This window comes from Apodemus sylvaticus, chromosome 23 (assembly GCF_947179515.1).
Source record: "Apodemus sylvaticus chromosome 23, mApoSyl1.1, whole genome shotgun sequence".
NCBI classification, from domain to species: Eukaryota; Metazoa; Chordata; class Mammalia; order Rodentia; family Muridae; genus Apodemus; species Apodemus sylvaticus.
Genome location: NC_067494.1, coordinates 41,996,740 through 42,009,656, shown reverse-complemented (window position 1 = coordinate 42,009,656; position 12,917 = coordinate 41,996,740). Strand labels below are relative to the sequence as shown.

Here is a 12,917-nt window from a genome sequence, read left to right as displayed (position 1 = left end):
CTTTGGCAGGCCCTGTTGTGACAGCTGGAGTGGACAGATGTGCCACTTTAGGCCCTGATGGTTCATTTTCTGACCCAGGCGGGGTGGGGAGTGGTGCCAGAGATGGACCTGGAGTTACCTAACGGTGTTACCAGATAAGGTACCTAAAGATGACCTAGAGAATCCTGGGGGTGGGGGTGGGGGTGGTAGAGAAAAGTCCCAGGCAGCTCTTGCACAGGAGGAGCCGCCCTAAAGTACAGTCCCAGCTAGGACATGACAGGGCCTCTTTTATGGAACCAACTCCCCTGGCAGGAGTGACTCAGAGACAAGGCTGCCTGATAGCAGACCTGGCCCTTCTCCCTTCCGCAAACCACCCTAGCCAGTGACATCTGCTCCCCTCTAGCTGCCCTCGCACAAACGCCCATCTGTCCCTCCCCAGGGCTCTGGAACCTTTCAGTTGGCCATGTAACCAGACACCTGTCAGAGCAAGGTGCCCCATTATCTCCTGCCCAGAAAGCGTCCTGTGTGTGTGTGTGTGTGTGTGTGTGTGTGTGTGTGTCCCCTCCAGTTTACGCCTCACCCCACCCCCTCCTTGGAATGCTTTCTGCTTATCTTCCCAGATGCTCTGGCCTTAGGCCGTTCTAGAAGCATCCTGGCCAGCCTTTTAGAATAGTAAAGGTGGGGTGGGGTGGGGTGAGGGCTCTGGGTGCGGGTAAGGGCAGGAACTTCTTTTATCTCTTTTGTTCCGGCTGCACCTCAGCGCCTCAGAGAAGTGTCAGTGGAAAAAGACCCTTGCTGGTCTCAGCAAACTTCCTGGCCAGGAAACACCCCTCCTCTCTGTCCCTCCGCCCCTTCCCCCCCACTCTGCACACCTGTCAAATCTAGAAAAGTCTGGGTTCGCCACGGGGAGGGAAGAAGCCGTGCAGGAGGAAACATTATTCAGTGCTGAAGGACCTTGTTGCCGACCTGGCTGGGTTTTGATACATTGATGCCTGGTTATTTCCAGCCAGTGAGAGAGAAATTCTTAGAGCGCTTTTGTTTCCAGTTCACTTTGCTCATTTCCCCCGACCCTGTGGGCTGTGACTAATCGTGAACAGGCTTCATTTTGTTCAGAGAGACTCTCTCAGGACTTCTGGTAGGGGACTCCATAGCGTTTTCCTGCATGGGAGGCCCTGGAACGCCAGAGCAGGGCCAGGGCCGTAAGAAAGATGTACCACGTCATGGAGTGTCACAGCCCTTGGATACCCACTGACGTACCCGCTGCATCATTTTGAGCTCTGTTCGCATCTCCGTCATCCGAGAGCTTCCATGAGTATGTCGATGTCACAGGAGGGTGGCTGCGTAGTCCGTGCTGGCGGAAGGGGCTGATTCAACCTCCAGTGTGCTACTACCGTTTGCCTCTAGACTGTCACAGACAGTCCCACCCACCATTGTGTCCCCAGCACTGGAACCGTGCCTGGCCTAAAGAGGGTCCTTGCATGGACTGGTCAGATTGTGATGAATGTTGCTAGGAGGTAAACTCTCCTGTGGTGGGTGAGGACTGAGGCTGAGCTGTCGGTGGTCTTGCTCGGCCTCTGGTGTGATCAGAGAAGAGTGGTGCATTTTCCACCTGCCAGGCTGCTGTCTTCAACCCAGAAGGGGTCTCCTTTGCAGTCTGGTAGTGAGGTGAGTTAAAAGCCACCAAATTTGGGGGTGAAGATGCCCCGAGCCCCTGTGCTATTTAAAGCAGTTCTTTGTTTGGCCATCTGGTACCTGCGTACCACACTGTCTTAGTTGGAGATGCTAAATTGTTGGCTCAGAGAATGGTTGTGTTCCTTGAGAGGTGGGTGATGTCCTCCCCAGCTGGGTGGGGCATCCATGGTAAGGAGTTTCTCAACCCTCGTGCCCCCCCCCCACACACCCTTAGCTTTCACATCCCCACCCCCCTCTTCTCACCTCCAAAACATTTCCAGAACTTTTCCATTGTAGGATGTATGTAATGTGTGTGATCAAAATACTGGCCATGGTAGACACTTCAGCACCTGGTGGATATGGGTTACCCTATATTCATTTTAGGTCTTCCTAGATATATTTACGTCCTACTGCCATAATAATTTCCAGGATGTCAGACAAGAAGGAGTTAACTTGTAAAGTTTCTTAGCATACCCCCTTCCTCTATCATCTGTTTAGTGTAACGTGAGAATTTTATATGGGGTGGACATTAATGGCTGTAAATTAAGGCTTGTCGGATGTGATTTGTAATTGGCCAGCCAGAGAGCATTTCAGCTCTGTGGACCACATCGTCTGTCTGACTCCTGCTCAGCCCATGATATCAGCGGGATTGCTCCTACGTTCAGGCAAATGCTTACCCTGTACCAGTGAAACTTCACTGACAAGGGCGGGCATGAGAGTGGCCCTTGCACTCTGGCTTGCAGCCTTACCCATACTATTAAATATTGTCAGATGTGGAGGGTACACTGTAGTCAATGAATGCTTTTGCTGTGGGACATTGAAGTGACTTCTTGGTGACATAAGACAGCAATGGGAATAAACCCTTTTTTTTTTTTTTTAAAGATTTATTTATAGTGAGTACACTGTGGCTGTCTTCAGACATTCCAGAAGAGGGTATAAGATCTCGTTACAAGTGGTTGTGAGCCACCATGTGTTTGCTGGGATTTGAACTCGGGACCTTCAGAAGAGCAGTTGGTGCTCTTACCCGCTGAGCCATCTCTCCAGCACCACCCCCCCCTTTTTTTTTAAAGATTTATTTATATGTAAGTACACTGTGGCTGTTTTCAGACATTCCAGAAGAGGGCATCGGATCCTTTACAGATGGTTGTGAGCCACCATGTGGTTGCTGGGAATTGAACTCAGGACCTTTGGAAGAGCAATCAGTGCTCTTAGCCACTGAGCCATCTCTCCAGCCCGGGAATAAACTCTTGTTGAACCTCTAGATTCCCACAACCCACCAGGGTAGCCTTCTCCACCAGCTACCAAAGGCCAAGTGCTAACACCCACTTGTGTCTCATAGGAGAACCACGAACAGGAAGTGCACCCAAGAATGCAGCTATGATTGGCTCGGTGAGGCTGACCACCCACCCAGCCCAGTAGCTGCCATGTTAGAGCCAGTAGCATCTCTGTGGGTGGCAGGGTGGCTCATCCTGTAATTCCTGAGCCCGCCATATGTAATTTTTGCAAGATCTGGTATATAGAATCTTAAAAATAATATTTAACTTCCAGAAAGAAGAGCTTAATTTGCCAATGGCGGCTTTGTGTTTGGTTCCGTTTGCTCTCATCGTAGAAGAAACTGAGGACCAGCAGGAAGGTCCTTTCCTGTCACCTGGAGTCTGGGCAGTGGGCTCCCAGGGAGGACTGTGACCCCAAAGATTGTGTGGTTTCCAGGGTGACAGGCACACAAGAGCAGGAGTCTTTAAGGTTGCTCCGTGCTGAGAAGAAAAGTGGGGTGCAGATGAGGTGAGGAGGCCTCCTCAGAAGTTTACCTCAGGGCCTCAAGCAGGGTAGAAATGCCGACAGTATCGTCTTAGCCACCAAGACACGGAGTGGAAGATAGGAAGAGGGGAGAGAAGGGAGGGGGGATGGGAAACTTCTGCTCTCTCCCCTTCAGGCAGCGAAGGCTTAGGCTCTTGATTGGCAGCTGTGAAAAGTGCCCAGCTGTCCACACTGCCAGTGCAGGTGGGCATCCACCTCAAGAGTCAGGGAACATCTCGGTCAATTCCACAGTGGAGGGGGGGCGGTGGTTTGGATCCCCTTAACTTCCGTACAGCTCGAGACACATAGTGTGAGTGTCTCTAATTCAACTGCTCCGACGGGGAGGCGAGCAGTGGAGACTGGAGAATCCCCAGACACTCGTGGGCCATCCAACCCGGTCTATGCAGCGGGCGAACAACAAAGAGGCTCTGCCTCCAACAACGTGGAAGACGAGAGCTGATACCTGGAGTTGTCCCCTGGCCTCTGTATGCGTGCTGGGGCACCAGTCTGCTTTCATACACATGAGTGCATGCATGATCTCTCCCTCTTTATCTCTGACACACACACACACACACACACACACACACACACACACACAGAGAATGAATACAAGTCCAGCAAGGTACAAGTCATTTTGTATCTCCCTACCTTCTTGTCCCATTAGATCCCAAGTTCCCCACCCCACCCTTGATGCCCACACAGTGTAGTCTCTGAATAGTTGCTGGGGACCAACCACAGCTACCCAGGCCTGAGGTGTTTGGCCGTTTCCAGCCTCAGAGATGAGTGGCAGACCAGATTAAGAGCATCCATTTGAGCCAAGCTGGCTCCCCGTGCCAGCCTCCCCGTGCCAGCTCTGGGGCCGCTCAAACTCTGCTGGCCTCCACCGGCCAGTCTGTCACGCCGTGAATTTTGCTGGCCTCGCCTGTACGAACTCAGTGGCTTTGCTGATGGGGTTGATCTGTGGGATGGCATTCTACAGACTTGCCAGACAGAGGTTCTAGGTTGGGCTTGGTGAACATACAGATGTCAGTCATGTCGGAGGGCTGTGGTCCCTGAGGGCATCCTCAAGCCTCTGTGCGTCTTCGCGGACCCCTGTCCGTGGAGCCGCCCACCCAGGGATGAACATGACCTTAGCTCAGATCAATGCGGTGGGAGGGAGGAAGGACTCCGAGCCCCAGAGGCTTTGGCTTTGTAGCCTTTGGTGTGACTGGCCGTTCCTTCCCCCTAAGAACTCCAACAGCCATGTCTCCTTCACAGACACCCTGAGGTTCTTCCTCTATTTCAGAACTCCAAAGTCCTGGCCAAGAAAGAACTGGCTTATGTCCCAATCATTGGCTGGATGTGGTACTTTGTGGAAATGATCTTCTGCACACGCAAGTGGGAGCAAGATCGGCAGACGGTTGCCAAGAGCCTGCTGCACCTCCGGGACTACCCGGAGAAGTATCTGGTACGTGAGCAAAGGAGCACCGTGCTACCTGGGGCTCCCCTGGGATTCTGTGTGGCTACCACACGTAGGAGTCACTTCAGGACTGTTCTGAGGGGGACCACAGAATTGTGTGTGACCTGAGGACTTTGTGGGGCACGAGGACACTTTGGGACTGACCTGGTGTCACGTGTGACTATGAACATCTTTGGGACTGTGGCCTGGTCTCTGGTTTGAGCTTGGGGTTGTGTGGCTGTGGGAATCCTCCTGCGTGACCATCATTCTTTGCTTTTCAGTTCCTGATTCACTGTGAGGGCACACGGTTCACGGAGAAGAAACACCAAATCAGCATGCAGGTGGCTCAGGCCAAGGGGCTGCCCAGCCTCAAGCACCACCTGCTGCCACGCACCAAGGGCTTTGCTATCACCGTGAAGTGCTTGCGAGATGTTGGTAAGGATGCTGGCTATGCTGGCTAAACGGGGGCCTCTTCGAGGCTAGGTGGGACCTGGGACATCTGTTAGGTGCAGTTCTGACTGGGCACTTCACGGTTCTGTATCCCAGTGAATACTGCCCTCTGCTGGTCAGTGGCGGCACTACACTGTGCTTGCCGAAAGTTAAGGAGGACCCCTAAGATGTCCCGGCCAGGGAGCTGCAGTCTTTGAGGCCAATGTCGTTCTTGTCTATTGCTGACAACCACCTGCAGATGATCTGACTTGTATCCTATGACAGCTGACCCATGAGTCTGGAGTCTCATGCCAGTGTAGATTAAAAAAACAAAACAAAACAACAACAACAAAAAAACCCAGAAGGCAGCAGTGGACAGTTGCCCCTGGCATTCTGACATGACTTCTCCCGTTTACCTTCCCCTTCGGTTTAAAACACGTTTCTTGTTTTTCTATGTAACCCTTTTCTCTCACATCCCTACTCCCTGAGCCTTTGGTGCCAAAAGAGGCTTGACTTTCTACCTGGGCTGGATAGGACTTGACGCTGCTTCAAGCGTGAAGGCGCCATAGAGCTGGGCAGGCCTTCCTAGAACTGCATGTATTACGCACGCCGAGAAAATGCTTTATCCCAGAGGAAGAAGAGGCGGGCCCAGCTAGCCCTGCTCTTTTGCCAAAGGCAGGTCAGATGTGGCTTCTGGCTACATGCTATTAGCTTCTATAATCTTGTCTGTATCTCTTGTGGGGGGACTTCCTTAGCCCCAGGTCAAGGGTTTAGCCAGGGCACCAAGGACATCAATGGGTTAAATATCTTCTGGGCATCGGAGCCCACCAATCACAGGGAGAGTGGTTGGGTCTTTCATGGCAGTGACACTAGACACTCCTGCAAGCCAGCATGGGGACCCTTTCCCATTGGGAAAGATAGTGGACCTACAGCCCTATAGGGGGGAAAGAAATGGTGATTTTTATCACATTTGAATCCTTGTTCTTCATATTTCCAAGCGATCCAGGGATGGTTTACAATTTCCGTGATTCTCTCGCTACTTTAACTTACATTAACTGCAGACATGTAAAGCTATCAGGCCAGGGTCAGGATCGTATCTTCATTAGTGCAGTGGGCTCCGCCTGCACGTGGTGTGATGATGGCATCATAAGTCCACTCTCCGGAACACCTAGGTCTGGAAGATTGCGTGATGCAAGCTAGGCAAACTCCCCACTGCTGGGGAGAGGTGGCTGTGGGTGCCATGCCCAGCCCCACTGATTCCTTCCTTCCCCTGCTCACCATGTTTTTACACCTTCTATCCACTTGCTTCTGCCATAAAGTTGCCCGTTCTTTGACCCAATAAGCGTGTCTGAAGCCTGAGCTGAGTCCCAGGGCTCCCGCAGCAAGGTTGGATGGAATGTGGAATATGACAAGATCGGAGATCGGATACGTTACTGTCGCAGGGGCTTTGGGGGCTCTCACTTGGGCTTTCATAATAAAAAACAGAAACATCTGTTACCCTTTTTGCTGGGGGCAGGCTCCCGAGTTCTCTAGTCTCACTGTTAGCCTCCTTGCTCTGTTCCTCACCCAGATCCAGCGTCCAGTTCCTTATTCATCAAAAGCCACCCCTCCTTCCTGATACAAAAGGTTTAATAGCTTTGTGGGAGAGGCTCCGCGGTTTACTTATTCTGAACCAATGAGCATTAGGATTACACTATGCATTAGCATAGAGGGAGAGGTCTCATAGCTTACTTACTTTAAGCCAATCAGCAACAGAATTATACCATACATTAGCATAGAGGGAGAGGTCTCATAGCTTACTTACTTTGAGCCAATCAGCAACAGAATTACACCATACATTAGCATAGAGGGAGAGGGCTCACAGTTTACTTACTTCAGGGTCACACCACACATTAGCATAGTGGGAGAGTTTACACAGTTCACTCATTCTGAATTAATTGGCAGCAGGACTACATACATTAGCATAGAGGGCGAGGTCTTAGTCACTCTGAACCAATCAGCAGCAGGGCTACATCACTCATTAGCATAGAGGGCCATCTTACATCTTACTCTGAACCAATCAGCAGCAGAACTCTATCCTGTCAATCTTAGTGCTACGATTTATCCACGTGGAGGGTGTGGGGGTAGGTTACCCTAAGGGGTTACCATTACTAGTATCCTTATCACTATAGATCTGAGAGTCACCACTGTTTTAAAGCCCACATGACCACAGGAGTTACTCTGTTTCCATGATTTGCTCATAGTTGGCTTTCTCATTACAAATGATGACACCTGTTCAATCTAGAAAAAAAACAAGGAAGAGGTCTCTATCACCCATGTCATTGGTCGCCGGGTCACAGCGTGCATATATCTTCCGGTGTGTGTGTGTGTGTGTGTGTGTAACTACCAAGCAGAACCGGCCTCACCTGCTATATACTGCCTTGTTTGTCTTGTCTTATAGTCCCAGCTGTATATGACTGTACACTCAATTTCAGAAACAATGAAAACCCAACATTGCTGGGAGTCTTAAATGGAAAGAGATATCATGCCGACTGCTACGTTAGGTGAGTTGGCCCCGCTTCCTTCCTAGAAAAGGGAGGGCTTGTTTTTAAGTGCTGAGTGACAAGGAGTCCAACTTCCAGAACAGTCTGCTTCTCTCGAGTCTTTTATATTATGAACAAGTAGCACGCCCCGGGGAGGACGCCTTCTCTCCCAGCTCCTTCGGATCTATTAACTGGCTCCGCTCAGCTCACTGCTCTCTGGGTGGACAGACAGGAGCCCGGGACTCACTGTCAGTCATTCTTTATGGACACAGTTCCTACGAAGATGGATCTGCTCTTTGCTAAGACAAGCCATTTTTTTTCTTTCTTTTCTATTATTATTATTATAGCCTGCTTAATGGTTTTACAATGTGCCTCTTGATCTCCAGAATGTCACCAAGACTAGTGGAATGACTGTGGGAAGATATAGTAGACAGGAAGCCACAGAGCCATTTGCTTATTAACAAGCCAGTGTGACCTTGTGCACTAAAAGCCAGTTTGAGTTGGGTCAGGTGGCACTGGTTCCCTATGCTGTTGTCATTTTGAAGGCCACCCGAGAGCCCCTGAAACACCCACATACAAGCAGACAGATGGCCCAGAGCTTTCTGGGTAAAGACCCCTTCAGGTATCAAATCCCAGCACACCATGATGAACGCCCAATGGCTAAGGACTCTGCCACATTGCTCACCTATGAAGGCCAGCAAACGTTCATGGCCACTGGGGAAGAGTCCTTATGCTACCCAACATACCTGTTCCTGTGTAGTAACTGACTTAATATGACTAGGGCATTCTTCAGGAAACATTACACTACCATATAATGTATGAACACACCTAGTGCACGACTGTCCAGCACATACTTAGAAAGAGTGAAGCTGCCTGAGTTCTGGCTAGTCAAGTGAAGACATGTTTCCCAAGGCCTTGCTAACTTCTTCCTACGACATATCTAATGATCTCACTTGCAATCGGAGATCACAAAGAGCGAAGGAAGAAGTGGAAACCCGCAGAGACCAAAAAGATCAAAGGGCGTCCTCACAAAGAAGTTTCTGGGCACACTGGGGTGTGAAATGTCTCGTGGAAAATTGTGACAAACACACTTGTCCATGGACCTGAGCAGACAGCCTTCGAATTGTCTTTAGAGAGCCGGCAGCAGAGAGTACAGGAAATGAGCCCATTTCCTGGGCAGAGTAACCCAGAGGTCTCTATTCTGTCCAGATGCCCTTCTCACACGCCAGTGAAGGCCTGCGCGTCCAGCATGTGCCTCAGTGTGGCGGGGCCCTGGTCGGGGACAAAGGAGCTATACTTTGAGATGGTCTGCCATTACTGTTGCTCCTTGGTTGAAGAAAGTCTTCCTGTGTTGTCCCCCATGTATGGATGCTGCACCTACTGGCCTGCATCGTGGAGAACACGAGGAGGCAGCACTGTCCTCTTGGGCGGAAGCAATGTTGGGTTTGGGGAGGTGGAAGACAGAGAAAGGCAGATCCCCACTCCTGGTAGCATCTGTCATTGACTTGACCGTTCCTTGATCCTACTGGGCCGTGAACGGCCGCTCTTGCCTCCTCCACAGGGTTTAGTCTGCAACCAAAGCTGTTGCTCAGAAACGTGGCCTGGGGGGTGGGGTGGGGGCTCGGTGCGGTCCTCTCTCAGCTGCTCTCTCCTTTTTGCAGGAGGATCCCCATGGAAGACATCCCTGAGGATGAGGACAAGTGCTCTGCCTGGTTACACAAGCTCTACCAGGAGAAGGTGGGTGTCCCGGGTGTGTGTGTGTGGGGGCGCTTAGAGTTCAACGTGCCGTTATCATGGGGTGGGCACTGGTGTCCCTAAGGATCAACATGTCAAGCGCTGGAAGAACAGAGTGAAATACATAGCTAGGTGACTTCACAGAAAGTAAAACCATCACGTGCACGTAGGGGACCAACAGGAGGTGGTGGCTGGGCTGTAGGGCTCAGAGAATAAACAGCAGCAGCTGGACCGACAGGTCTCCAGCGAGTGAGCTTATTACCAAAGGGGGGAGAGACCCGCCAAGCATCCTCAGTGGAGGAATCACCTGGGTGACGGTCATGCATGCTGGAGTTCTCGAGGAGAAGCTTGTTCAAGGGTGAGCTTTCGGCTTCCTCTTCGGTCCACCTACCCAAGCATTTTTTATCTCTGGTGTGAGCGTAGTAATTCCTGCTGGGAATGGTCCACAACCCAGATGTTCTCAAGGGTGTCCACATTTTTATTTCTCTGAGCTGCTTGCTGTCTTCCTCCCTGGTGTGGCGAAGTCAGGGGCCAGCCATCCCTAGCACCGTTATGGAGGAAGGTTGAAATAAACAAGTTCAGTGAGACAAGGGCGAGGGGGCCTCCTTGTTCCCAGAATCCCCCTCGCCAAGCTCAAACAGCATATGCCAGTTTCCAGTGTACTGTGTATAAATCAGTGGCCCCTTAGTTCTCCTTCAAGCCATCGCCCGGTCACATGTCTCCATGGGAGGGCTCACTTCAGTACCAGATGCAGTCTTGACTGCTTTTGAGCAAACGACGACGTCACTTCGAAGTGTGACCCGAATAGGGATTTGGTCCTGAAGGCCTTCCCTTCCCTTTCCTGGTCCAGCTCCCCAGCGCTGCCCACTTGGCTTGGTTTACATAGGCTCCTCCCTTCCAAAGACGTCAGCAGGGCGCAGGGAGAACCTGATTATCCTTGCCCTAACTTGACCTCATAGAAAATCATCCCAGGCAAGGGCTGGCACTTCTGGTGAGCAGAACCTTACAGACTCCGAAGACCGCTGATGGGCACCTCTGTGCTGAGAGGCCGGACTGGCTGTGTGTGGGCGCAGCTCGATGACCCTTGATCCACATTCCCTTCCACCTATCCCGCTCACCTGCCCTGTTCCCTCAGAGCCCGGGTATGGTGAGGAGGACTGAGGATAGCCAGTGACATGCCTGAGTTCGTCCTTCCTGCACACAGGAAGGACAGATGGTGGCAGCTGTCTCTTCGTGTGACAGTAGGTACCACCTGGAACCCAGCACAGTGTCTGAGGCTCTTTTCTCTGACCCTCCCCCAGGATGCCTTTCAGGAGGAATACTACAGGACGGGGGTCTTCCCAGAGACTCCCTGGGTTCCCCCACGGCGGCCCTGGTCGCTGGTCAACTGGTTGTTCTGGGCGTCGCTGCTGCTCTACCCTTTCTTCCGGTTCCTCGTTAGCATGGTCAGCAGCGGGTCCTCGGTGACGCTGGCCAGCCTGGTCCTCATCTTCTGTGTGGGTGAGTGCAGAGCCAGAGGCTGGAAGCTAAGCTGGCGTGCCTGGCAGGGACCAGATGTATGTCAGGAGGCGCTCCTCGTGCGCTGAGTGGGATTCTGACTGCTCTCCCTGGTTCTCCTCTGCAGCCTCCATGGGAGTTCGGTGGATGATTGGCGTGACAGAAATCGACAAGGGCTCTGCCTACGGCAACATCGACAACAAACGGAAACAAACGGACTGACGTGGGAACGCTGCCTCCCAAGGGAACCGTGGGGGACTGTTGGCCTCTGCTTAGCCTTTTGTAGCAGGGATCAGTGATGGAGACTGGGGGGGCCTTGCTGGGACAAACAGAATCCACAGCCCCTCCGGTCACGGAGTTTTGCCTCAGTGCTGGATGGGAAAGGAAGCCGGTTTTAGACCTTCCCCTCCCCTCCTCCTGTGTGAAGTAGTGGGTTTGGTTATGTCTCTTCTCAGTTGCACACGTGTTTGTGTGTGTGTACGCATGAGAGAGAGAGATGGGGTGAGGAGAATGGGTGCGTGGTTGCGTGTGCGCTTGTGACCCTGGGACTATAGGGTCTGTGAGGCTGCAGGGAAGGGCAGGGCCGGGGTGTAAGGGAAGGTGTCCCTGTCACCCCGTGGTGCTGCGTCTCCTCTCACCCTCGAATGCCGGAGATGGAGTGACAAGTGCTTTGGGTAAGATGACCGAATTAGGCCTCCAAATAAGAGAAAGAATTAAAGTGTTTGTCTGGCTTGTCTGTGGCAAGTGTTTACACAACCCTTCTACCCTCGCTCTGCCCCGGATTTGGGCATTCCGTACGTCAGCCGCTCACCAGCTCTGCTCCCGGTGGGGGCTGCTGGGAGCATACACTGAGAGGTCACCAGAGGGGCTGTGATGTCTTGGTGACTCGTCTGTGTCAGGCAGGGTTTGTTCTGGTTCACAGTTTAAGGGTACAGTCCATCATGGTGGGAGGGGGGGGGGCATGGCTGCAGGAATGGGAGGAATCTGGTCAGTCAGAGAGAAGGCTGGTGCTTACCTCTCTTCAGCTCAGTTCAGAACCCCAGCCCATGGTGGTTCTTCCCCCGCCTAGTCAAACAGTCTAATCTAGATTACCTGCACAGGCGCAACTGGAGACTGGTGTGCTAGGTGATGCTACCTCCTGTCCACTTCACAGGCATAACCAGCACGGTGTGCCAATGCAATGACGTCACCATAAGAGTGAAGACAAGGAAGCTGGGAGACCTGCTGAGTGCTTCCTTGAGACACAGAGAGGGCCAGTCTTGACGAAACGGTGTCCACTAGCCTTGAAGGTTGCAAGCTTTGAAACTGAATGTTAGAAAAACAGCAGAAACAGCCACAGGGGTGGGGAAGCCCTTGAAGTGAGGGCAGGAACATTTTACAAAATGGCACTACGCCCCTTTCCAGCTCTCCTGTGTTACCCACTAGAGCCAGGTGCTACCCCAAACCCATTCCACAGGTGAGCCCGACCTGGGGGCTCTACCCTCCCCCACACCGAAAGGGATCAGTTAGAAGACTGAGAAGCTGGCAGCGCTTGGACTGATGCCCTTCTCCCTGGGTGCAGCTACACACCACCTAGTACAACCCCCGCCCCCTAGGAAAGCTGCCCTTAGGGTCCCCAAAGGCACATCTGGTCCAGAGTCACTGCAGACATAAATGTCTGTGACCAAGTCATCGAACGGCCGCCATACCTAGTCATGTGTGACTCTGACCTTGAAGATCCAAGGGGTGAGCTGAGGTCTAGAGCCCTCTCTGTTTAAGGGACAGCAATGTATTATCAACACAGGAGTCCGAGCTTGCAGGAATCAGAACACCGCACTTCTGTTAGCCAGAGTAGAGAGCACAGGGAAGTT

At 52.1% G+C, this 12,917-nt stretch overlaps 1 protein-coding gene across 2 annotated transcripts in view; it reads left to right on the top strand.

Moving 5' to 3' along the window:
• Agpat4 (1-acylglycerol-3-phosphate O-acyltransferase 4) overlaps positions 1 to 11,823 on the top strand; it is a 98,882-nt gene extending 87,059 nt beyond the window's left edge. For both annotated transcript variants that reach the window (XM_052169368.1, XM_052169369.1), the window contains 6 exons: positions 4,733 to 4,894; positions 5,167 to 5,320; positions 7,755 to 7,857; positions 9,498 to 9,573; positions 10,872 to 11,070; positions 11,195 to 11,823. In XM_052169368.1, the coding sequence (XP_052025328.1) occupies positions 4,733 to 4,894; positions 5,167 to 5,320; positions 7,755 to 7,857; positions 9,498 to 9,573; positions 10,872 to 11,070; positions 11,195 to 11,289 (789 nt within the window). In that variant the 3' untranslated portion in view covers positions 11,290 to 11,823. The remainder of the gene's footprint in view (positions 1 to 4,732; positions 4,895 to 5,166; positions 5,321 to 7,754; positions 7,858 to 9,497; positions 9,574 to 10,871; positions 11,071 to 11,194) is intronic.
• Positions 11,824 to 12,917: the final 1,094 nt, after the last annotated feature.